The sequence below is a fragment of the Xiphophorus maculatus genome, chromosome 18 (assembly GCF_002775205.1).
Source record: "Xiphophorus maculatus strain JP 163 A chromosome 18, X_maculatus-5.0-male, whole genome shotgun sequence".
NCBI lineage: Eukaryota > Metazoa > Chordata > Actinopteri > Cyprinodontiformes > Poeciliidae > Xiphophorus > Xiphophorus maculatus.
The window spans coordinates 6037965-6065799 of record NC_036460.1 but is presented as its reverse complement, the minus strand read 5'-3'; the positions used below and the strand labels follow the sequence as shown (position 1 = coordinate 6065799).

The 27835-nt window shown below is 39.1% G+C and overlaps 1 protein-coding gene across 3 annotated transcripts in view; it reads left to right on the top strand.

Moving 5' to 3' along the window:
- The window catches only part of nectin1 (nectin cell adhesion molecule 1), a 232907-nt gene that overhangs the window by 151087 nt on the left and 53985 nt on the right, over positions 1-27835 (top strand). For all 3 annotated transcript variants that reach the window (XM_023351836.1, XM_023351837.1, XM_023351838.1), the window contains exon 6: positions 26223-26370. In XM_023351836.1, the coding sequence (XP_023207604.1) occupies positions 26223-26370 (148 nt within the window). The remainder of the gene's footprint in view (positions 1-26222; positions 26371-27835) is intronic.

The following is a 27835-nucleotide window of genomic DNA, read 5'->3' as shown; positions in this document are numbered from 1 at the left end:
TCTGTATTTCACCATGCATAGCACCGTCCACATTTACTACTATAGAGATGTATCAAAAGTCTTACAAATATTTCATCTTTCATTGCAGTAGCATAATCTCATGTTGAAAATAAGTTTTTTAGTGAGCTAGTACGTGAAAAAAAACTAATTTAGCTCAAGTTCTGTTGTTGATAATCTTTTTTTGTTACCCCTCCAGGGGGTCTTTTTGTGGGCTCTAGTGTCCCTTTTACGAAAGTAGGCTGACAGGAACGGGGAAGGAGAGGAGGGAAGACATGCGGCAAATGTCGCCGGGTCCGGGAGTCGAACCCACGACTGCCGCGTTGAGGACTCGAGGCCTCCAAATATGGGTCGCGCTAACCGTTACGCCATCACGACACGCCCTGCTGTTGATAATCTTTTATATAACTCAAGGGTTAAAATTGACTTACTGTACACTTACAGCTTTCTTTAAGCCACTCTTCAAAATGAGTAAGACGAGAAAACATGTCATCTAGGAAAGGCTGAAGTGTCGGTGAATACAGGACAAAAGCTACTTTTCTAAACTTGCTCCTGTCTACAGTCGGAGCAGTAATTTTAGAATGAGAAATGTGATAAGCATTGTGAAGAAGACGGTAAGGGAAGTTAGAAAAATTGCAAAACTATCAGTTGCAAATTTTTTAAAATTGTGAGATGAAGTTAATGCAAGAAAAGGTTTTTCATTCATCTTTCCCAGGGTGCCAGAAAATCTAGACATCCAAATGTGATGAACAGAACATTTTGTAAGACATCAGTTCCTGTGATATAAAATACATGCCAGACATGCATAGTGTTTTTGGTGCATGTATATACCTCCATACAGCGGTAAACTGGTGAAAATTTAGACCTTGCAATACATTATGTTATAGGGTTACAGCTTCTCATTCTTTTCATTGATTTGGCATTTTGTGTTTACTTATGATGTTGCTGCTAATCTTTATGAGTCACTACTGGATTTAAAGATGCTTCATTCGTTGTGATTCATTCCAAATAGTTATGTGTCATGTAGTGTTAAACACGAGGAAATTAAACACATTTTGTAGAACATCAAGGTTAGGCAAGGCAATTTTATTTGTACAGCAAGGAAAACAAAATAACAAGCAAGAAAAAGACATTACATTGCATTCAACAATAGCAGGTTGAAAGAGAGACTACAGTTTATGTTTTTTCAGTTCTTATTAATCGAAGGCAACTCTAAACAAATGGGTTTTTAACTTTGACTTAAAGGAATTCAGTGTTTCAGCATTTTTGCAATTTTCTGGAACTCTGTTCCAGATTACAGTAGCATAAAACTGAATGCTGCTTCGTTTGGTTGTGAAACAGATGGCCTGATCGGTCTGGAAGGTTGATACAACAACAACAGATCTTTAATGTACTTTGCTGCTCAGACATTCAGTGATTTATAAACTAACAAAAGTATTTTAAAGGAATGCTACTACACTGTAGCCACAGCTGCCCTGGGGCAGATTGATAGAAGCTAGGCTACCATGCACCAATGCTATGTCTTGCCCAGTGACAACGACTGAGACAGACAAAAAGGGAGTTCAAACCAGCAATCCTACCACTGTCACCACTGTCACTCCAGTATGCCACAGTTTTTCAACAAGTCCCCCAAAAATTGTGTCTTTCAGAAACAATGTTGTACACTATTTTCTTACATTGGCCTGTCTTTGTGTGCAATAAAAATGTATAGCAAACACACAACAGTTTGATAGGGGTGAATAATTATCATAATATCATCTGCAGCTCTCCACCATTTAAGATTTTATCACACAATGAAGGTAACGGCGCAAGAAGTACAGAAAGGAAGAAAATACGTTTCTCTTAAATACTAATGAATAGTTTCAAAAAAAGAGCCAAAGAAAGTATTCACTAATATTTCAAGACAGTTTAATGCTTCTGTGTTTCATCTTTACTTAATTGCTGTCATATTGTTTCTGCCCCAATAACCTCAAAAACCAGAAAATGCACTTTCTAAATCCTAATTAATTTAACGTCATCTTTTGTGATCATTCCTCTTTCACTTACATCTTCTCATACAATTACCCTCTAAATCCAAGGGCTTGACTTGCAACTCACCGCTTTTTTCACAGCTTTGTCAAACTTAGCAGAAATCTGTCACAGCTGTGGCTTTCAGATTTTTAAGAGAATGAAGAGACACAAAACCTGATCAATGTTTTTTTTTTCCACAAACGATGGAGGCTACAGTGTCGCGTATCTGCATTTGTAACATGTGTGATTGTAGTGGGGAACCAGATGTTTCAGCATTGTAGAAAAACAAGACTGTTCAATTTCACTTGATTTAAAAGGTATATGAGAAACAGCACAGATTAATACTTTACTACAGCAGCCAGAAATGTGATCAAGAATTATTTATGTCCCCTATAATGCTTTTATAAATCTCAGTAAAGGACAATTTTTCTTTGCTCTTTAATGTTTTAATCAAGATGTCTGTTCAGGAAGAATGATTGACACAATGTGAGCTGCACTTGTGTCTTGAAAGTGAAATCTAGTTTTTCATATCAGTTTTGTCTTTCAAACATCTCCCATTTTGCAAGTAAGAGACTAACTTCTTGTGAGTTTTAAGCAGTGCAAGCATTGTTATATTAGAAACTTATTCTAAAACAGATTTCAGTTGAATTCAATTTAAAAAATAATTCCTTGATCCCAAAGGAAAGTTAAATGTTGTCATAACATATTATCCAAATGTCTGAAGAGTTGTGGACGGTGATGCTGTAGACAGGGAGAATGTCCTGTAGCAGTCAGTCGTGCAATGATTCCGAAGAGGCCTCTGACTGAAGACACGCTAACAACAGGATGATGATTAGTCTTCCAACATAATCCTAACCCAAAGTCCACAGCTCAAATGAGATTAGACATCATTAAAAGCACCAACAAATTAACGTTTGAGGACCTGCGAGAAGAATGCGAGATGATCTGACAAAAACAGACGAGCAAAGCTTGTAGTACCCAACCTTACAAGAGGTTGCCAGGGTACCTTTAAAGCACATGGAATACTCATAAAACACTGGATTAGCACCATGTTAGTAATAGAACTACAATATTCCTTCCAAAAAACAGTTTTGACTCAAAACTGGGTACAGTACTACTGTGTGTGTAGTAAATAAATCACTCAGAATAGACTAGAACACAATTAGTAAAAAGTCAAGGTGTCAGGTGGTGATGTATGTTTGATGTTGTATTTGCAATCATTCCCATGAGGCTTTGGAACAATTAAATTTTTTTTACACCTGTGGTGTTTCGGTTAAGCTGTGCATTGTGTTGCCAGTAATACATTCTGCAGAAGCCTCATGTCATTGTTGCTGGGATTTAAGAGGGAAGAGAGACCGAGGGGAAAAGGAATTGTTAGTGAGACAAAGGAAGAGAACAAGCAGCACTTTCTGATTGAGGTATTTGATTCCAGGTTGCGTTGCGGTTTAATCATTGTGTCGGTGGAAAGCCAGCGGTGTTGGGGCTGTTTCATAAAGAAGAGATGGTAGTGCAAGTCTTCTCTCCAGGACCTAATTCAATTGAAGAATAAATGAGTTCTGTTTGTAATTTGGAGATAACCTGTGCAGTGGCCGAGCTTAAAGGGCGATAAGAGTCGACACAGAAACGAAGACAAGAAAACGAGACAATTTTTCACTCTGCCAATGCTGAATCAAACTTTTCCCACTCTGCCTCAAACTTTAATTAAATCACACACTTGCATGCACATTGTGCACGCAGGCTCACACAATCAAGCTCACGCAGCCTAACATCCACCAGATAATCCAGGTGGAGCAGTCAAGTTGTTTGGAAGAGATCAGTAGACAGTGAGCGGTGAAGCTAATTGGAACATACTGTAGCTTCTCTATCTTTCCTTTTGTTGATGGGATTAATCTGCAAGGTGCACTCTGAAAGTCAGCAGTCCCTTGAGTTGTATAACCAGGAGGAGTAGTGGAAAGTTTTCAAGTATCAGTTTACTCTTTAAGAAAAACATATAAACTAAGAGTTTTGACATTAGTATTGGTAGCGTACGGTTAATATGTTATTTTGAAAAGGCAAAAATGAAAAGAGAAAAGAAACGTTTTGAGTAAAGTCAGTTTTAGTGTAAAATATGCTTGGAATGCAAAAGTTTGTTCAGCATGGTGTCAATACTGGCACTCACCCAAATGTCACTGAAAGCAATGAGAAGAAAATGATCACTTCCTGTCAACAGAAGGGAATTGACCTTAACAGGCAACAAACTGATCAAATAGGAAGTGCAGGGAATGTTGTGGTCAGGCAAACTCACAGTAACCAATCAAGAGCACACAGATGTTGGATTCAGGGTGTGTGATTCCTTCTGACTGCATTTACTGTTGACGGGAGAACTGATTGTGTTTGTTCAGTTCTCCCAATCTGAAGAGAGATTTCTAGAGAAGAGACTGAACACCTTAGACAATATTGTTTTTAAAGCCATTGACATTAAGAGCTTACTGGGCACACACTATTTCCTTGTTCTAAAAGTTTGTTCTGATTGACAAGCAGTAAAAATATTGAGTGTTGATGTGAGGGCCGAGAGTTGGGTATATTAGAGTCTGACGGAAACAAGAGTTGGGTCTTAGTCAGATGTGTCATGATTTTCCCTATATTGTAAAATGCAAAGCAACATGACCAAAAATTAGGTGAAATAATGGTAGAAAGTCTAGATTTCTGTCAACCTTTCCATGTTTCATTGTCACGTCTGATCAGAAATGTAAACTGACCTGAATGAGAGAGGCAGTAGGGTGGAAAATGCATATAATGGGTTTGACTATTCAGATTTTGTGCTTAGATGTTCAAAAATTCATATGTTTGCTGAATTCCTTTTGTATCCCATTTCAAAATGGGAAAGTATCATGCTTCTTTATACTATAAATGCTTTTCTGTTTGAGTATAAACTTTTCTGCGGTTTTCAGATGTTTCTTTTCAGTTTCACTAACCATTTGCTTGGGATTGGGTTTTGATTGTTGGTAAGGTTTTGAAAACATGTTGGTTTACTGTAAACCAGGCCCCCCTCAAAGCAGCCAACACATGTCCCCTTTAAGAGACTCTTTTTTTTTTTTTTTTCAGGCGTACCAGGTGATGAATGCCACCACATCTGGAAAACCCATAAATGTGTTGCACACACAATAGAAAAACCTTCTACCGAAAAAAAAAAAAAACATTTCTTTGAGAGCTTTCTGAGGTTTGATTTTTGTGTAATGTTTTTTATAAAAGAGGCTTGTGGACACAAAAGCTCCAGGACTGCCGCAGCGATATGATTTCCTGAGATCGCTGAAGATTAAAATTTGTAAAATTGACCAGACGCTACAGACATGACAGAGGAGTGAGGAAAATAATTTGATTATGCTTAAGCCTCAAATGTCTGTAACATAGATTTGTCCAGCCAATAACACAATGAAGCTTTCAGGCTCTGGGGCATAATAAACCAACTATCAACAAGCCAAACAAACTGCTGCCAAAAGCACACACTCAGTCATAACACAAGTCGATATGAAAACTGCCATTTGGCACAAGCAACTCTCTTTGTGAGTCACAATGTGATAAATTGTATTGATTCTGAATTGTTGCACTGCTTTAAGAAGTATTGTTGCATGTTGCCGCATGCAAATCAGACATTTGGGTCTGTTTAAACTCAAGGAAAACGCAGAGATGAATCATAAAATTCAAAGTGTGAAGACAGCATTTCTTTGTGCTTGATTTCAACTATTTATAGAACCATTACAATCACAAAAACAAATCTGAAATCTCGCAAGCTCAAACTAAATATTCATGTGGAATGAATGGATAATGTGTGCATCTGGTTTTTGAGAAACTAGCTGCCCACCCGGGTCTTTGCCTCCAATGCTCCTTGAAATTACACTATTGCAGCTCCACTGGAACTGAACAAAGAAACATTTGGTCGTAAATGGCGCTGGAAACTGCCACATGGAAGCAGTTTTGCGGATGGGGTCTTTTAGCAAGTTGTCCCCAGATCACGTACCCTGTGATTCTCGCATGGTAACAAGTCAAAGGCCCACTTTAGCAGTTGTGTTCATCATCTTCTCTCACAGTGTGATGTGATGCTCACTGGCAGCACTTTGATCTGTAATTAATTCAGTCTCAAGTCTTATGAAGTTAGAGCACACGTTCACTTCTTTTTCTCTAGAGATGTTTGATTGCTCCTACTTTGGATAATTAGTTCATTATCGGAATGAAGTACTCGTTCTTTTCAGAGTAAAGATGTAATCCAATCTGTTCTGATCTGTTTTACTTCGGAGATGCAGACAAAGCCAGGGCCGGTCCAAAGATTAAGTGGACCAGCACGGGGCCCCGAGAAGGCTTAAGCTCTTCACAAGATTAATCTCAAGACTTAATATTTATAATCAAGTTAATTAAGAAGAAGCCTACTTTATAATCATTTTATGTTTTCTGAAAAGCAAATTCAAGAGAATTGTTCATTATTTTAAATATTAAATTAGCTTGCTAAATGTAGCATAATAAAAATAGAAATAAATCTAGGGACATAACTGGAAACTTTGCCATATCCATTGTAAACCCAACCTTTTACACTTGGCCTGTTTTTCTTGAACCTTCCAGTTTTACAATAACTGACTTTTAGCAAGTCACGTCAAAAAAACACATTTTCACAATTTATTCCCCACTGTGAAGCAGATTGAATTGTTTTAATCATATTCCTGAAAGCAGAAAATTTTAGAAATTCGTATTCATCTTTTAATGCGTTAATTGAACACAAAGTGAGAGCAGACAGTTTTGCATAACTTACTGCAGATGTTAGTGGCTGTGAGGTGACTGCTGGTAAATGGGCCCACAAATCAAATTCTGGTTTTAGCCCCATGCAATCTGAGTCCCAACATGTAAAGGAACTATCAAAATGTTTTGTTAATAACAGTAGAGGACCAATTTATCTAAATGCACAATAGGATGAGAGAAGTCATAAGTCATAAAATGACTCCTCTGCTATCAGGTTGGGGATAAAGTTTGAGGTGTTTGTTTTGGATTCGGGGACGAGCTGCATGAGTCGGTGGCGCTCGGAGAATAATGAAGTGTGTTTTTACTGGGGCCTTGCTGACATCTTTTCCTCCCCCCTTCTCTCCTCTCTCCTCCTGCCGCAAGTTGGCGGTTTCCAAAAGCAACAAACTGTGCTCAAAGAATGCAAATATGTAAATGTTTAAACCTGGTAGTTTCTCCTAAAGTGTGCACATGATTCTGCTTATTTTCTAAATTTAACTGCATCTATGTCAAAACAATACCTCCTCTAACCCCTGTAGCTTTCTTTAATTTCAGCTCAGCTTGAGGTAAGAGTTCTTGCAATGATGATTTTCCTTGGACTCCACTTCCCTTCTTTCCAAGAACTTGCACAACCTTGATCGTGGGGCACGGTCTAATTTTCTTCGTCCCCTTCTTCTCCTCCACCACGCTCTCTTCCCCTGCTCTGATCCCCCCACCGCACATTATTTTCAGTGGCCACAGCAGAGTCCTCAGATTCCCCTGCAGTATTTAGCGGTGGATGCACTATAACTAGTTTCAGCAGCTCGATGAAAGCAGCAGCCTTTGAAAGTCGGCTGTCAGTCCGAGCTGCTGCAGCTACGGAAGCAAAGCTGCCTCCGACTTTGGTGAGTGGGTGATGGTATGCGTGCAGAATCACAATAGTCACCCCTGTTACATGGTCTGTGACAGATCTGAGGTCAGGCGGCTTCTCTAAGGGAATTTTCTCCTATATATGTGGTGAAGAGGAAACACCGCCTCCTTTTAACTCTAGACCCTGTGGCAAACGTCAGAAGGCAGGTTACGTTTATCCTCGCATTAGCCACAAGCCGTCAAACAATCATGGAAAAATGCTTGCCTCTTTAATTTTAAATAAAAGGAAAACTTGGAAACTTGAATCCCCAGTTAAGTTGAGTGAGTGACCTTATTTGGCCGCCCTTCATGGCAGAAATCTTCTCGAATAGCTCTCCTCTTCATTGAACATTTAAGCCATAAAATTGTGGTTTGCGGTGATGGCTAACGCTAATGTCTCAATGGTCACTCTTTGCTGTGTCAGCAGAGTTTTTAAATGTCTGTAACTGGCTTTGCTCCGCTGCTCTAACCTGTCAGATTCACTTGTGTTGCTTTTCTCATTTCTTTATAAACATGGCAGCTTTTTCAAAGTTGGAGGTGGAAGATAATAAAAAACTTATTGGCAACACATTTTTTCCTCACCACTGTTGTTCAAGTTTGATTTATTTTCTTTTATTGCCTGAGAAATCATTGCGCCCCCACATGATGTATTATTCTCTCTATGAGAGCGAGGGATCCAGGATGAAGGCATTTCATCACTGTATTGATTGCCCCTTCCACTAACAGTGCCACGTCGTGTTTCCACCAAAATATCAAGTGCCGTAGAAACAGCCCACCGTAGCGTCCTTCTAGTAACCTGGCTTTTCATAAACCAAAATGAGCTCCACATTAGTGCCAGTTTGTAGAAGCTGCTTCCCCATCAAACAGGAGGGAGTCTCTATCTACAGGAGGAATTGTTGTGGTCCAATATTTAGCCTGCAAATTGATTACGCGTGTTTTTTTATGCATACCGATGGATTGACCTTTAATCTTCAGCTCTTATTTTTGAGAATCGCCTGCTACAAACCCCCCGTTTTTATTTTTGATTTGTGTGTGAGCATGACCGACTTTTTTCTACAGACATCCTGAAGGCAAATCTCATCTTACTGTCTTGCTAGGACTGCTGGACATAAATTTCTAAACCTGTACTTCTGGATTACAGTCTGCTGGCATTTGCAGGACAGATTCCTGTGTAGCCATGATTTTTTTTTTTATTTATTATTTTTTTGATCGCCCTGACTGTGCAGCCCGATGACGATGGTAAAACTTCTGTTTGAAAGGTGATGCTAAACACATTAATTATGTGACCTTTTTAATTTTCTTTATAACTCCAAATCTTGTAAATGACACCTTTTAGCAGAGCGGATTGAACTGTTATGGAAGCAGAACGTCTTTTCCCTCCACTAAATGTGTAACAGAGAATGAGACAAATGTTACCGTCGTGAAATAAAACTATAATCAATGATTTAGACTTCAAGCTAACTGCAAACTTTACGGAAATAAACTCAAAATAAATTTAGGTGACGAAAAGTTGTGCATAGCAGAGGGAAAGCGTATGTGCTTCTGTAGCCTGCTAGCATACTCAATAGTGGAAGCTAATGGTGAAACTGACAGCTTGACCTATTTTTTGATTAATCTGGCAACACTAATTTCTTTGGAACACTACCGTATTTTCCGCACTACAAGGCGCACCTAAAAACCTTCAATTTTCTCAAAAGCTGACAGTGCACCTTATAATCCGGTGCGCCTTATATATGGACCAATATTGAGCCACAACAGGTCTTTCAACTACGGTAAGCAGCCGCCGACTTCATTTTCCCCCGTAGAAGAAGAAGCGCGCGATGCACGCTGGGTTTTGTGTAAAGACCCCAAAATGGCTCCTATTAAGAGACACGCTCACGACGCAGAGTTTAAGCTCAAGGCGATCAGTCACGCAGTAGAACACGGGAATAGAGCAGCAGCCAGAGAATTTAACATGAACGAATCAATGGTGCGGAAGTGGATATATATAGTGATTGCACTAACGTTTGATTTACCGTAACAGTATCAGACTGTTTTTTACGTGTTTATTGAATCGAGGAAAAGTTCCCCTCCACTATATGTTATACCTTGCTGTTGTTAAAAGATAAACTGTCATGAAAATACCACGTCACTGGCTTTACCTCGGGAAAATAATAAAACAGCTGTTTATTCATTTTGGGAATGAACGGAGTTTTCAGAACGCTGGTTTGTAATCTATTAATAAAGTTTGACTGACCTATCTGACTATTTTGTTGACATTCCCTTTAGCGCAGTTCCATCTAATGGATGCATAACGTAACCCCAGCCTCTACTGTAGCGTCTGTTCTATGCGCCTTATAATGCCTTATATATGAAAAAAGATTTAAAATAGGCCATTCATTGACGGTGCGCCTTATAATGTGGTGCGCCTTATAGTGCGGAAAATACGGTAATTTAAATTAATTTTCTAAATATAAATGTCATGCCTAAATGTGAAAAATAAAAACACAAACAAATATAATGAGAATGTAAATGAAATCATTACTGATCATTACAGTAGAAAACAGTGAACTGCACTGACATCTTGGTAAAAAATATTAAATAAGGCAGAGGTGCAGTTATAGAAAAGAGGCATATAGAGAAGAAAACAAACAGGAGTCAGTTTTTGGTAGAAGAGGCAACCAAATTTGAATTATATATACTTTTATTTCATCATCTCAATCAACGTTTTCTTTTCTATACACACATATATATTTTTTTAATTTCAAGATATCAGTAACTCCGAAAATTGTGTTGATCATAATTAGTGGGAGTAGATGGTTTCATATTTACCACATTTAATCTGACAGACATTTTTAGATTACCATTAGAGAAAATGCAGCACCAAGCAAACTAACTTCCAACAAAATCACACTATTTACATTCATTTTCCTACCACTACAAATGGTATTTTCCACTAGACAGGCAAATTAAAATGCCTTCTTCAATAAATTTGTGGCTTATAAAGACGTCAGTAAATTAATGAGTGAATTTCACTTATTTTCTATCTGCTAGGTGGATAAAGATCTTTTGCAGTGAGATAAGCTTCTGCACAGATAACAGAAAATGTAAAACTCCTATAAATAGAATTGGAGGGAGATCTTTCCAGGGCAACATCATTAATGTGTTAGATTGTGGTGAGCCTGTGAATAATTCAGGAAATATGTTGCACTTCGTGTCATGTGACGCCTCCAGAGCCTTTATGAGCTCTGGTGAAAGATGCTATTTTCGCTTTTAAATTGAAGATCAAACTTCAATTTGAGTCGAGGAAGAATCAGTTCCAAATATGTTCCCGTCACTTCCAAATCAAACAAGGGAAAGCAGCAGTAGAGAGGTCTCCTCGTACTTCCACAAATTATTTTTTTCTTTTCTGTTTGTGTTTCAACTCTAAACTTACAAAGACAGACAAGATGGTTATCTTTGGGATGGTCATCTCTGGAGTGGTTTTTCAAGAAGCTTCTGTTTTGTTTTAAAACTGTGGAAGAGCCCTGAGGCATGTTGTTGTTTGGACCTCATTTTGTTGGAGATAAGTTTGTTTAAATATGGAAGCAACATTTGCAGACTTTCCTCTCTCTAAGGCAAAGCTTAAAAATGTGTCCCAGAATGATGTTTACTTACTGTTTTACAACTAAAGTCCTTCTTGTAGGCGGGTTATTTATTGAATTTGGATAATTGCAACTTTGCACACTTGAAAAGTGTTCATACCCCGAGAAAGTTTACCATTTTGAGAGCATATTTTAACATCTTTAAAATGTGGTGTGTGTGTTTTTTTCCATCCCTCTTTACTCTGATACTGAAGGTGGGTGATATGAACTTAAAATTTAATCGCAATACTTTGTGGTACTATTGGCATAATGATAAATATAATGCTAACAACTATTTATTATGTTTTTTAGGTAAATGTATGGTTGTGAAATTGCATCTGTGTGATTTATATCACTAACTTGAACACAGTAACTACATTTAATCATATTTTCTAATTTACTGGTATTTACTGATGCCCTCATTGCACATGTAGTGAAAAAAGAGCAATAAAATTAACAATTCTGATAGCACAGACATGTTTGGGGGATTTAAAACTTTATCACAATATTTTAAACGCCCACCTTCATCTTATACCCTCCAATAAAATCATTTAAATGCGTCTTAAGTGCAGAAGTTGTTGATGGTGGATGCAATGCAGATCAATACTGAAAGGAAACCCATTGTAGGATGCCAAACACTTGAGACCTGCGTAGAGGTTCACCTTTGAGAGCAATAATGTCTGTAAGCATGAAACTAGAGCAGCAACATAATAGTAAAAGCATTCAAAGACATCTACCATTTTCTTCCAGTAGCGCTGTCAAATAAAATCCCAGTAAAATCAAACGGGATACAGTTTACAAAATGACATCAGTGACACTGAAAGTGTTCCACTGACTGCTGTGACCAACGCGATTCAACATTTATATGCAAATCAATTAAGGTAATGTTTAATTATGAGAAGGATAATGATTTTGAGTAATAAAGTGGATTGTTTTTATGTGTTAATAACCTTAGCAACCACTCATCTGCCCGCGTTACGAAGAGAATCAGCCTAACGTCAGTTTCATGAGCAACTATTCTCAATAACAGTGTGTTGTAATCTGCATCAAGAGCAGCCAATTCATTATTGTACATGATTAATACTTAATGTAATTAAATGTGAAAGCTCAATTTTTTTCAGCATAAACAGCAGCTTATTTGTTCAGTTATTTTAATAGGTTTCTCTTTTTGTTGTTTGTAGTCCTTTAGGTGTCACTTTTGCAGGGTAGTTCCTTTTTCTATATTGTGTTAATACTTTTATTAAACTATTAATCTCAAATCATTCAATGAAACTCCTGGAGAAAAAAATAATTATAAAAGTTAAAAACACAGGAGCTGATGACCGCTGCACTGAAGCTGAAAGATTTGTTGGAGTGAGCATAAAAGTTTGAAATGTCAGAGAGAAGCGAGTTGAGTGAAAAATCTGAAATCCTTGCGTACAAATGCTAGCAGATCCTCCAGTTTGGACCGGTGACCAGTCAGCAAATTATTATTCAGCTCATACAGGAGCTCAGCTGGGGGATGAAAGAGCTGAGAAGCATGAGAGTGCCCACTAGCAAACTGGAAGCTGCATCAGCAGCTCTCTTCTTTTAGTGAAAAGCAGCCTCAGATCAGTTGGGGTGTAAATATACATCTATCTCATGAGATGAGTCCATGCAAAATGTTTTGAGTGTTGTTGATTTTAGCAACTATGTGGGGAGAAATCTTCTCATAGCAAAACAATCTACAAATCACAAACTATATTTTCATCTGTAAGCAGGGAAGAATATTCTGTTTCAAGTTCAACTCGTATGTTTTGTGCTTTTCTAAGTCTAAGAAGTAGGCTGAGTGCTAAAGATAATTTTAAAAAATTCTCTACGTTTATCAGGTTAACACAGGACCACATTTTTTTTTTTGTTAATTTTAAACTATACATGCATCACTGAGTGGGAAAATTATGTTAGCAGCAATAGTGGCCAACCTCATCTGTCACTCTGTCAGGTTTTCTTTTTAAGCAAGCTCTGTCAATACAACAGAACGGCTCATCTTCCACTTCCTTTATTTCTTCAAAATAAGAGTCTCAAACAAGTAGACTACATAGGTACAGGTTGTCAACTCTAAAGGCCTCCACATACTCAAGCGTACTTCACTGCGCGGAAGTTGACGTATACAGATATCCACAAGACAAATGGGCGCAGAACACATTTTTATGATCGGTGTCAAACTGTTTGACATGCAATCGAGCTAATAAGATTTAGAGTCAGAGTAACCAATTGCAAAGACAAACATTAGCCAGACTGCACTAACAAGTGTGTGGTGGAGAAGAGACGCGGCTAGGCGCCCTGTTGGCTCATCAAACTTGCTAATATCCATGCGGATTGTGGGAAATGAAGGAATTTGTCACAATAAATGTATGCAACTGGTGCGCTTGACTATGAAATCTTAATAGCTGTTTAGTCGTTACTATTGTGTTATCACCTTTTTAGCATACATGTTATATTTGATTGTACTAGTGTTAAGTATTTTACTTACTTTGCAGCTATCTTGAGGAAATGTGTTATATAAGTAAATTTGACATCGATATTAACCATCCAAGGACAGTGTTTGCAGCTCAGAGTACGCACGGCACGCTCAAGCATGTGGAAGTTTTCTCTTTGCGGATGTCCATGTGTACTCAATACCGACTCAGTACGGATGTCCCCCACACACTTCCCGCTCAAGTCATGTACTCTGTCACGGCAGGAAACCATGTTCACATCGAACTGTTCTGCACGCGACATTTCACTGATAAGGTTGCGATGGATGCACAGCAGCCTGAATGCTGCTTTGTGCTGTACTAACGGTTGGGCGGTGACTGCCCAGATGGAGAAGAAACGAGGCAAGGCGCCCAACTAGCTCATCAGACTTGTTAGTATCATTCTGATTGTGGGAACTGAAGGAATCCCTTCATTTTATGGACACAACAAATCTACTCATGTTTACAAAACCAGCCACCTCTCGGACAGTGTAATAATTGCTATATGTTTATATATGTTTCTAATTAAAATGCTTGAGTGTACAGGCCACTGAGCAGGAAGAATGAAAAGTTATGCAGCTTTAAAAATAAGCTATTACCTCCTGACATCAGCTACAGGCATCCTGAAGTTAATAAATGAGCGCAATTCACTTCCTGCAGCAATGTTGCAGTTTATTCCCCCATTAGGAGGTAGTGGTCCACCCCTTCCAATCATCCTTTAATTAGAGCTGTTGTTATTTGGGCTGTCACAAGAGGTAATACCTCATCACAGTGTCAGCATCAGCGTGGCATCCTGCAATCTCATATTCACTGATGGCAGGGCTTTGGTCCTCGCTTGCCGTCGATTCATCTGCCTCGCCGGACGCGGCGGTGTACCAGCCATCAGCATAGAAGCGAGCTAAGTGATTTTTTTCTTAATTATTGAAGGCTGGTGATTACTTCCCCAGATTGGCCTGATGTATCACCGAGTCACAACATGTTTACACAGAAATGGAAGTGGCTATAAAGAGGGGCAGAATGCCTCAGCAGACACTTATTCAGCCATGACAGCAGTATCCATCCAGTACTCAGTTTTCTCCAAGTGTCAATTAGGAAATGTAAAGCTGAAATAAACGCATAATGTGGAGTGAAATAAAAATGGCTTCGAGGTCACATGATTTCCAGGCAGCACAGCAGGCGCACAGTGGAAAGAGTCTGCTTCCATCTTAAGGCACACGTGTTGACAATTTGTATTTAATGAAGTGCTGCCCTCTGTGGGGTGACTTCGAACCCCCCATCAGCCTCGGCCCGGTTTGTCCAGAAGTTCCGAAGCGGCCGACTGTCGGTGTGAATTCAGGTGAACGACGACAGTAACCTGCTTCGGAAACGAAGGCGACATCAAGATCTGCCGCTCCCACAGGGGAGAGCTCTGAAAACGTTGAACTTTAACGAGATTACCAGCTCAGCGTGGGGGAGGAGAAGGAGACGAAGCAGCATGCCCCGCTTGGAGTTACCAGCATGAAATACAGATTTATGAACTCCTATAAACCACATTTCTTTCTCTTTATTAAGTCTGCTGATTTTACCCAAAGTGGAAAAACTTCCTGTTGAATTACTAACAGCTTGGGGATTTACTTCTGCATAAGGTGGCTGCAACACGCACGAGCTGAGAGATAAAGCCGAGCTTGACTCTTACACTTTGCTGGTTTACTGGCAACCAGTTGGTGTGGTCGTTGGGAGCAGGTGGTCGTCTCATACTGGCTTTGCCGGTGTGAAGCTGGCAAAGGTTAGAAGCCAGACTCTCAATCTGTCCACTTGAAAAGTCCCGAGTACTGCTGGAAAGTTTTCTGCTCCCTGTGGAGGACATGGCAATTACAATTTCTGATGGGATCGGCGAAAAGCGCCAGGAGCCACAGCACATTCCTGGAATATGATCAGATTTATGCCTGGAACATTTTAGCAAAACTCCACCGCACAAATGTCCTCCTAATACTATCAGTGCGGCGTCTCAAATATAACACGCTGCCTTTTTACTGTCGTCTACCTGATTGCCAGGGGTCACTTTACATTTAATGACATCATTATGCTGTGAATTGTCTTCTCTGAGCCAGTGCTTGATGAAGCACATTGCGCCACAGCAGGTATGTGGCAGTGATACCTTAAAATAAAGCTGCTTCCATTTAGTCCCCGCGAAGCGGCGTTCTGTGGCAGATTGGACTTGGAGCTGCTATGGCGTTCTCCAGCTGGAAAGTGCCCAACCTTTGACCTCCTACCTCAACTCTTCCTGCTTTGGAATGTGTGACTAACATGTCCTATGGAGAGCTGGTAAAAAGAGAGCACACATGTTTTATCTGCCTCTCATTTTGCTTGTGATTTAACTCATGAACAGCCGTCAGAGCGAATCTCTGCGTCAGACTGCATGTGGAGCACATTTACTTAAAAATGTCCGTAACTGAGATTGTAATCCATTTCAGGGCCTTGCGATTAGTTGCTTATTTTTCATCCCACCCCACTTTGATGGAAACATGTATTACAATTTATAATCACTGCTGAGGAATGAAAAACATCAAAAAGGACTTGCAGTGCATCGCAAAAGTGTTTATAACCCTGGATGTTTTTCACATACAAAACACAAATTTATTTTTGCACAATTTTGTTCGACAGACCAACACAAAGCAGTGCATACTCATGAAGTGAAAGGAAAATTACCCATGGTTATTTACAAATAAGAATATGAAAAGCCCTCTCCTCTGACACCCAGTTGTAGTAACACTTCCACTAATCTGCTAATGCGATAGTAGCAGACCTAATTGTTTGCTTGGTATTTTAGCATTTTTGCTAACTTTGAACATTTTTAGCGCAGTTAGCTTCCCCTAAACAATTTTTCAGATAAGCTAAAATGCAAATTTATTTGGCCGTTTTGTAAACTTTCAGTTAATTAAAGTTTGACATCTATGTTGAAGTTTTGGTTTATCAACAAGTAAGTTAGGTGTTCATATTCCTGCTATTATTTTGAATTGGGTGTTTACAAGCAGTTTATTCAACTTAAAGCTTGCAAAATAGCTAAGTACTTTAGAATTTATCTGGAAAAACATTACTTAGAGAAGCAAAGTGTGCTGAACATTTTCAAAGTTAGCAAAAGTGCTGAATTAAAAATTTGCTCAGCTATTGGCACATTAGCAGAAGTGTGCCCACCACTGGGGAGCAGCAAGTCCTGCTGTGAGGAGGCTTTTCTTTCACAACGGCACCATAGATGATCAGAGTAGATGTCAGTAAATGACAATGCTGGAGAAAAACCTGCTTGAGTTTTTAAAGTTACAGTAGAAAAACTTAAACTACAGTTGGAATATTTGAATCCTAAAATGGTCCAGTCAACATCCAAATCTAAATCCAAGGTTTCTAAGTCGTTTTTCACAGAGGTTCTTTCGAAGTACAACTCTGGAAGAAATTAAGACACTGCTACACTGAGCCCATTGAAAACCTCCCGGTTCTTCCACCAAACATTGATTTCTGATCTCTTCCTGAGTTAAAACATTAGTATTGTTGTTTCTAAATAAATACAAACTTGTTTTCTTTGTATTGTTTGAGGTCTGAAAGCATTGCATCTTTTTCATTATTTCAACCATTTCTCATTTTCTGCAAATAAATCATAAATTTTTGCTTGGCATTTTGGAGAAATGTTGTCGGTAGTTCATAGAATAAAAGAACAATGTTCATTTTACTCAAATATATACCTATAAAGAGTAAATCAGAGAAGCTGATCATTAAAATTTTTTCCAGAGCTGTATGTTTATACATACTCTTAAGATTCATTTGTAAGCAGTTCTGAAAACCATGTGTCACTTTTGTTTCTCTTCACAATAATTCACTACATGCTACTCCAACTATGATGTGATAAAATGTGAAAATGAAGGAGTAAAACTTGTTTCGCAGGACAATATATTTATTGTCAAAATAAAAAATCTTGACAGACCACAGACCTGTTGCTTTCTGATGTTTGTCTTGATGAATAGTCAGGGAAATCTGAGTCCTCATTAGCCACCAGCTGATGTGAGTCGGATACTACAAAGGCGATGGGAGCTGACAAAGGACTGTATGAAGGCCGGTGACGCTACTCTGAGTCTGAATCCTGCAGAGCAGCAGGGGAAAAAAAAAACAACAAAGCACATACATCTGGTACAGCTGAATGAACACTGGGGAGTAGAAGTGACAATGAAGGTTGCCACCACATCAGAGGGAGCAGGAGCTACAAAAACCCAAGGTCAGGTTTGTCATCTTAGATTTGACACAGTGCTGGACAGGCGGCACAGAGAGAGAGAGTGGCTCCATGGACGGGTGCTTTACACTTATTGTAAATCAATAGCAGCCTTTCAGTGGCAGCCGTGAGACATTCAGTATTTGAAGAGCTGGCTTTAAACAATGTTTTGGTCAGCTTTTATGTAAGTTGTCAACTTTCAAAATTCAATACTGTCAAAGTTGTGTTTGATTTTAGAACTTTGATTTGACAAAATGCATACTGTAGCTCTTGTTAGCCATTTTTCCTAGATTCACTTTCTTATCAATAGGGAAAAAAGAGTCACCAGTAAATTTTTGCAAATTACAAAATGAAATTTAGTATATTTGTTAGTATCCTATGTGAAGGTCAAAACAAAAGTCTGACAAATGTAACACCAAAATCCACTCCATTTTATTTTTTTTGCATTTAAGAAGGAAGTTGCGCTCAGTGTCTTCTTCGGTGGTTTTCGCTTTTGGTTCCATCAGTGATTTTTGGTGCAGCGCCACCACAGGCGAAGGGGTAAACAGGATTTTCAAACGGTTTGGGTGTGTTTTTTGTTTTGAAGCTGTGCAATGCGAAAGAGAACTGCACCTGCTAAAAATGTAACAAATTTTGCAATTTAGTCCCCAATCAAACCGAGTCTACTAGACTATCAGGTGTGAACACAACTTTATTAGCATGCTTGAAATATTCCAAAGTAGGTTCAGATTTATGTTTGCGATTATTGACACATTGGAAAATCGATTTCTGTTTATTTTTGTGTTTTCTATAATTTAACTCCACAGTACCACACTAAAAAAACTAAACTTGTGTACTCAAATCTTATATCTTGAATATATTTTCACCATCAGTCCACCATAAAAATATTTTAGCTCAAATGTAAAATGAGAAGCCCAAATATAACTTTCATTATTGTAAACTGTCAATTGTGTATCCAAACTATTGGCTGTCATTTTAGAAGAAAGCTCTACTCTGTGGAACAAGCCGGCTCAGTAACACTGTAGCCGCTCCAGCAGTAATGGTGCATGCTCTCCCATGTTTACTCCTACACACAAATCTTTCACTGTCCACACCTGCCGCTGTGACATTTAGTTAGTAAGTTTTAAAACGTGAGAAAAAGAAACCTTGATGAGTGAGATGCTTTAATGTGGAATACATGTACAGAAAATTAAAGCTTGAATTTTTGATGTTTCTCCAGCTACATAGGAAGCAGCCAAGGAGCTCAGGCTGTGCAGCAGATGGCTCCCCCAACTTCATGTGTAAGGAGGTGACAGTGTAAATCCCGTGCCTACGGCTCCACAACGGGGGAAATTGCATTCTGATCCAGTCCTCTCCTCTGTGTATTAGTGTTATACAACACACTATTGTGTCTGGCATTTGCATTAGTGGCATGAAATTCAGCCCACTGGCTTTCATGATGTAGCGCGATGAGACAACAGTAGGAGTTCTGGCTTATCTGTTCCCTTGCTGCAACATCACATTCACATTCACTCTTCCAAATCACTCCACAACCTTTTCTTTGTATTGAAATAACTAAAAAAAAAAAGGTGTTTTTTTGTATGTGGCTACAAAAATAACTATTTACTTTCTTCCACTGCAAGGTTTTGACATGATGTTCCTTTTAGGAACAATATGACAGAAAATTAGATCAGCCAAGGCAACCGTAGCATAACAATCTGATAGACATGATATATAGTCACTGACTGTGGCAGTGAGTGCTGGATACAAGGTGGGCTAACGCGGCTGCTATTGTTCGGCTGTGTGTGAAGTAGTCCTCTGTGTATCCATCATTATGAGTGGTGAATCAACCGAGCGGGGGCCGTCAAGAGGAGGCCCCCTGGGAATGAGGCCTTGTCCTGTCACTACAGGGAGGGGCGTGCAGATAATAATGGAGACATCATGAGGGCAGCAGATAGGCTTTCCTCTTCAAATTGGAGGATAGTGAGAATTTTCTCCGAGCCGATGATTGTTCCCTGGCAGCTTCAACTGCTCTTGTCAAAGAAAACAGACACCAGAGCTGTTCTCCTGAAGGAAAGAAAATTAATTATGGCTCTAAAAGGCGACGACTGTTCTATTTTTGTAGCACCTGACATCGGCTGAAAAACAACAGAGATTCCCACGAGGCCTTCAGTAATTTAGCCTTTTATCGAAGTGACAACAGATCTTCTTTTTTTAATATTTGTGCTAATCACATTCATCGTGATTTGTAGTTATTAGCACTTGAGATGGTGAAATCAACAGTGTTTTGTGCAATTTCTTCCTGTATAGTTAGTTGAAACAACAACCAACATTTTCCAGATCTTTTCAGTATTTTGTATAAAATCACAATAACAGTTGAACTGATGCTTCTTTATGTTAAAGCATAGCTATTAGTGAAGAATATGTATAGCATATATATGCGATCTGGAGCGTCCAACAAATAGGCCAGCAACAGAAAACAACGGCAAATGCGATTTTGTGTCTGATGCGCCCACGACACGCCTTCACGTAGACTTTGAATGTAAACCAGACTTGCGGAACAGGAGGTGTAGAGCAAATTGTCAAGCATTTGCATCCAAAATTCACACGCGTCAAACTTGAAGCGTCAGATGAGTTTGGTGTGAACGCAGCATATAGCGTTTGAACAACTTGCAGGTCTTGTGTAATGCTTGTGTCACTTTGTTGTCGTTTATGGTTCTACTGGAAACCCAAAACGGTGCCAAACAAGTTATTTAAGAGTAGTTCTGGTATTTTCTATTTCAATTTCATCAATCAAAGGCATGCTAGTGCTCACAAGATAGGAGTCACTTCAATGAGAAATATTCTGATATTTTAACTTCTTGGAGTCCTGTGTAACCACTGTTTTAGTTTCCCCTATGAACAGCGCTCAGATTCTCTGACCTACACTCTTATCAAATACTTCACAATGAGAAAATAGTGTCTTAATTGGCAACAGTGTATGTTGTAAATAGAGTGTGTAACTGATCACAAGAGAAAGGCTAAGATAACTGCAATTAAGATCTAAATGCAATTTTGACCTTATACTAAAACAAGGAAGGAAAAATGGTAAAGTTGAAGATGTACTACTTTAATAAACCGTACTGGTCAGTAATAAACCAAGGGCAATGCACATTAACAGAGCACAGTTAACTTCCAGCACAACAGAACAATAGCACAGAATGTATCCCACCATTAAATAGGTATTAATCACAGGAAGTGCTACAACTAAATATTACAATCCCAATAGATTAGTAATAAGATTTTAAGCACACTTAGTGCAACAATGCTTTCTCAAACCTTTTCAAAACAATCCTTTAAACAGTTTGTATACATAAAAAAACAAAAAACCAGGCTGAATGTATCAGACTGGCTGTATCATCCACACTATTCAGTTTCTTGAATTAGTACAACAGTCCCGTTAGCTTTTCAAACGTTGCAGGCCTGAGAGGACTCGGTTAGCATTCATCCTCGGAATAGCAGTTCCACTTATGGCGGCTCCCAGAACAACCACGAGGAATGGCTTACTCACCCCACCATGGATTACCAGTTTTAAACAAACGGCAATAAAACCGCTCCAACTCCGGTCCAACAGTCCGTTCCGGCTCACGGGCGTGGTTCGGATCTGCAGCTCCAAAAACCAGGCAAAACGTTCAGGAAAAGCTTGTAGCTCCAACTGGTTAGTAAAAAATAATAACGGTCCACAACGGCATGGACCTTACCAAGCTCCGCCCACAATCGACCCACGTGACCGCAAGTCTCACAAACAAAGCCTCGCAGCGCCTTGTTTCTATGTAAACATGACTCGATTAGTGCATCATTTCTCCCGGATTTTCACAATATATCAGCTACTAAATGGACAGAGGAACTAACAAGTTCATGTCATCATCTGGGAGGAGGTTACTGGTTTCTCAGTCACAAGCTGGTTGCAAACCTGAGGCCAGCAGGTGTCAGTCAGTTATGGTAGATCTGAAATTTGGTTTGATGACGTCAATATGAGAAGCTACAGACTGATAGGAGGAACCAAAGAGCTCTGTAAAGGTAAAGGCAAATCTTCTGAAGCTGGGATATAATTAATTTAATTTCACATAGGCCTGTCACAATAGCAAATTTTGCTGAACGATTAATTGTCTCAAAAATTATTGCGATAAACGATAATATTGTTTGAAGACCTTTTTACACTGATTTAATGGAAATGACGTAATAATGCATGCGATTTCCTGCCAAAGATAGATACACTGTTTTCAAAAGAACATTTAACACTGGAACTGATAAACAAAACAAACAAAAATAAAATGGATTCTCAGTCTCCATTAATAAAAAACTCACTTGGAAAAAAAAAAACTAAACACCATAAAGCCAAAGTGGAAATAAATACTGCATTCAACCAAAAGAGGGCAGATTATGAAGTCTGTATATTATGTTGTCCTTCAGTAATAATTAGATTTAAATAGAGAAGATGGGCACATCGACTACCTGATGCAATAGTTCACACTACAGGTTTTTTGCTGCTACTTTTCCAATTAAGACAATCTTAGATCGTTGGTCTTTCTAAGACTGTGTGGTGCGTTACGGTAGATCGTCGTTGCCGCTCTGATCCAAATCAGGGTTTTTTTCCCCGACTGGGAGCTTTAACGCTTCCTGTTGAATGTGACAGGTAGCCAATCAGAAAGCGCGGATTCTCCTCCATGTTTTCTGCGGGGAAATTACAGAGGTGAATCCCAAACAGCTGACACGGCGCAACACGAAGTCCATCGGAGATGATATGTGGAAACAACATTAATGTTTATTCAACATGCAAAGAATACAGAAATGACAAGAGGAGGAGTTGGAGCGAAATTGCTACCGCAGTTGATAAACCCGGTAACTTTCCAGCTGTTCTTCGTTAACGTGACATAAATAGGTTCTAATGATTTTCATTCAGTCAGGATTTTACGCTGACACTAGCCACATGCATTGCAGGTATATTGATTAATGCCTGGTTTTAAAATTAGTTCACTGGACTTGAAGCCATTATTTTGTGCCCATTGTTGGAAACCACACGGCAGGACCGAACCCGATCGAACCGTTATACCTAGGATTTCTGTCGGCTAATGTGTGGTCTGTCAAGGTTTGAAAATGGGCCGACAATCGGCAGACAGCTCCTGTGCCCTGGGCATTAGAAGTAAAATGAGGAAGGGAGGGTCAGTGGGGAACACTGGAGTTGAGCCTTTTTTCATTTGGTGTCATCAACAGAAAGAGAAAAAGGCCCGAAGAAACGATAAAACCAATAATTAAAATGACGTCGATAGTTTTAATTTATCGTACGATTAATTGATTTACCGTTTATCGCGACAGGCCTAATTTCACATAATTATCGCGGTAGAAGCCGCGTTTGTTAAAATTTTATGAAATATATTTGTTCTATTTGATGTTTGCTGTGAATGACGTAAACTCACAAACGAAGGAGGTAATTAGTCCAACGTTTAGAAACTACAGCGGCTGTAATGCGCCACAGCAAATGTAAACAAAGGTAAAATAACCGGAACCGGTGATCAACTCAAAACCACTCCTACCTTTTTACTCTCTCTCTCTCCTTGTAGTTTAAGCACACCTGTTACCGTGGCAACCGCCTGCCGTAAGACGAGCAAAGATTACGGTAAAAACATAACATTCAGTCCGTTACGATATCAAGTTTCCAGGCTTGATATTTATTTCTCGATTATTAATCAACGCTTCCCTGAACACAGCGATGGTTGATTGACTAGCTGTACTTGGTGCTAACGTGGCTAACACGAGTAACAGTTTAGTCCAAAGCCTTTTCTGCTAAAATAAAATCTTTAGTGTATGTCAGATACAGACATTGCATATTGATCTGTTTAGCTAACATAAGACTGTGTAGCAGACAGGCTTCAAGGTGTAGAAGTTGTATCAGTTCTGCCATTATGCTGTACTTAGCTAACGGGAAGCTAAGTGTGTTTGTGAGACGGCCACGCACGTGACCACGTAGAATGGGCATCAGCCAATGAAAAGCGGCCCCTGTGGTAAGCCGGCCGACTGCCAGTACGTAGCAGCGGGCACGTACACCCCCAGTCCCGTTCTGACCCCAGTCCATCACAAACCAATCAAATTGCTTAAACTTGATTTTGCCCTTGACTGACTAGTAAGGTAGAGTCAAGTAAAATTGATGCATTTACTGACGGTAGTAAATAACAGTTATTAACAAAACGCTACATTTACTGTGTGTTTTAAGCCAACAGAAAATACCTGTGTGTACTATATTGTTATGGGTTTTTCCAGTGTGTGAAACCTCCAATATGTGAGTGTAAAACATTAACCAAGTTAAGTAAAAGGTGATTATTACTGATTAAGGTGAAAAGGTCTACAATGCATTGTATTTAAGAAAATGTTTAAGTGATGTAGGAGAAAATAGTTATATATATAACCTGACCATATTACCATATTAGTGTAACCATTAGTGTAACCATATTACACGTGTGTGATATGACCTTGTTACACTGTACAGGTTTGATTTCAATCTTCCACCACATCCTAAAAAGCTAAGCATGATTTAAAATCAAGTGAATGTAAATAGCCATGAGAGTACAGTGAACTGTGTTTCATATAGCACAGGATTAGAATGTCAACATGTTCTAATATTTCCCAACCCTAATGTGGGTCATTAAGTTTGATGGACTCTTTAAAAACCTTTATACATCTAAATGTAATGTGAAGATGAAGTGCTTGGACGAGCTCAGCTACTGCAAAACAGACTGCATCAATCTTTAGAGTATAATTGCAGTTCCTGTGCCAACATAAATATGTTCTACTTTATCAACAGTACAAGCACGGGAAACAAGGTGCACAGAGCAACATCAACAATCTGCAATGTTTACCACATTGGTTTGGAGCCCTCTGTCTCCCTCATTAATCAGCTAAAGTGACAGTCTAACATTTACATGTTTCTCATTCAACGGAATGAGGCCCATTGTTCCAGTGCAATGCTGGAAATACATGTTGCATTTGTAACTCAGGGATGGCAGGAAGTTCAAAATATAATAGCTTTGTGATGCACTTAAGAGTCCATTTTGGGTTCACTGTCAAGCCTGAGCCAATTCAGGCTTCTTTGGAACAGTTGATGGAGCGCGCATTAAAAATGCAGCAGCGACAGCAGCTGCTGAATGACCACAACTATGTGGTATTCATGCAGCGCCAGGGAAAGGCAGGACAATGGTTTTCACACTGAAATAAGTGTCTGAAAATAGTATTTGGATGTGTTTTCATGACACAAAGACTGAAGCCGGAAAAAGCTGTGTCAAATGGTTTGCAGAGATTTTCCTTTCGGAACACGCCATTGTTTTTCTTCTTTTAAAATGCACTTCTGTTTTCATGTTGACATAGTTCCAACAGGTTTGCAGGGCTGAAATTCTATAAAAAATAGGTTTTTTTATGTTATGGATTTAAAAAATATCCTTCCAGGTCTAAGGCATTGTTTCAGAATGGCTGGGTTTATGCAGAGACTAAATGGCATATTTTGTTTACTTCTTTCTAAAAATCTGAAAAATCTTAAATCTAAAGTGCATTTAACTGCACTGGAGTCAAATTTAAATACAAATGTACATCACACTATTCAGATTTTATTTGTAAAAATATATCTAAAACCATTAATTTTCTCCCACTTCCAATTGTAATGTAACAAAGTGTCAAGTATGTAAAGGAGTAGTGTCCAAAATTAAGTTGAAAACCATAATTTTTCTTTAAATAAAGTTAAAATTCTATCTTTACCTGCTCAATAGCAGCATTGAAATAAACAAAATCGATTTCTGTAGAAAAGTTATTTGTAAAATCTAATGTGTGTATTTGACAATTGTTTTATTTTAAGTGATACACAATTTCCAACATTTTGAGGTTGGTTTATTTTTCTTTTCCAATTTTAGCTCGGCAACAACAATGGGATAGTGGCCATTCTTTAAAGAAAGTCTGCTGCCAAGTTTGTGGTTCTATTTACTGGGAAAACTAAGATAAATGCAGAAACCTGGTTTAAAAAATGTAAAAAAGTTTTGTTGTACCTAACAGTTTTTTACTTCAGCAAAGGTCCAGGCGCTACACTTTGGACGACCCTCATCTAAACGGATGTGAATACTTTTGCAAAGCGCAGTATGTGACATTAATCCCACCACTTCCTCCCCACCGCCAGCTTCTTTTTCTGCAGCTTTTCTGCCAAGTACAACCTAGCACCATCAATTACTCAAAGAACACCCAGGCTGACACTGTCATTTCTTCTCTTGTCTGCAGAGAAGCCAATGCCTCAGGGTCCCCCAGGTGGTGTTATCGGGATCCTTGGAGGTGTTGTTGCCATTGGACTCATCATTGGTGTGGCTGTTACTGTTTTCATGGTCCATCGGCGGCAGCAGAAGACTCGCACAGAGACAGATAATGACCTGTGAGTACCAAAGCCAGAACCAGAGAATATTACGGGGAGGTGATTGGGGGGGTTATTCTGGACAGGTTGTAAGATTAGGTGGGCACTCTTGTCGGTTGACAAAAGTAAAACTCCTTTTCATCTGAACTGCTTTCAGACAGAACATGCTTCAAATGTGTTTCCCCGCCTCTGTCTCATTTATTCTAGAAGTCAATAATCTCATTTCCTTTGCATCTCGGGGTGAAACATAATGTAATTACAGTCGTGCTCAGAAATGAGTGAAAAAAAAAATCATTTTCATTTTCAAGAGCAGATAGAATCAATGATCATATCTTCCAAGAAGCTTCCTGATTATAATGTGGGCCTGAAACACCATTGTTTTAATCAGAACTGATTGCAGACACAGACTCTGCAGTCTCTCTTAAGAGAGGTTAGCTTGCATCGAATGCTTATTATATCATCACACGACAAGCTGACTTCTCATAGCTTTTTAGGATATTGCTGGACTGGGAGTAAATTTTATCTGCATACACATTGTTACATTTTGCAAATAAAATTTATTTGAAATCTATTTCAGCAGATGAGCGATCTGAAAACAGGCATGGATAAAATCCACGCTGTTAGCATTACCCACTATGCAGTGCATACTGATTTAAATATTGATTTGACTCAATCCAGTCAATGAACTGTTGTAAAAGTTTACATTTTCTGCAGAAAAGGAAAGAAAACTGATTTCGTTTGCAGAATCAATTACTCTTATGAAACTGCTGTTGAAGGCAGATTGAGGAAACACTGTTGTTTACTTCTGCAATTCCACCTCCAGCCAGCTAGGTAATTTTGTTGTGCCTGCAAACCAAGGGGCCATGACAGTTTTGAACATTGCCAGCTGCTGCCCATCCACAGGGGGGAGGAAAACAGACCACTGGGTGCAACAGAGAGAACAACGACCAACAGAGCTGCAAAAATCTAAATTAACTTTTTCAGTTATCTCAAAGTGTGTAAACCCTGGGAACGACTAGCTGAAGAAAGAAAGAGATGCACAGGCACGACTGATAGCTTAGAGGTTGCCACATTTTTCATGATGCACTTGGGCAAATAGTGCATTTTCAAGATGCAAACCCAATTCCGTTGAAAATTACTCCGATGTGGGAATGGACTGGTAAAATTGCCTAAGCTTCACGATTGGGGCGGTGCAGCACCGAGCTAAGGGGACAGGAGAGCCTTTATGAGCTTGGAAGTCAAGATTGTGGAGAATATTAGAAGCCGTCCTAACTGTCACGAGCCACTTTTGGTTTCCACCTGAAACCTGGAGACCAGAAAGGCTGCATGTCCAACTCTGAACCCACAATGACCCAGAAACCCCACTTCTCTGCCTCTCAACAGCTCTTTTTTTTTCAAGAGAGATGAATCACACAGACTCTTACCGCCCCCATTGCTTTCTGTCTCTTTCTCCCTCCTTGCTAATCTATCTTTCTGTCTCGCTCTG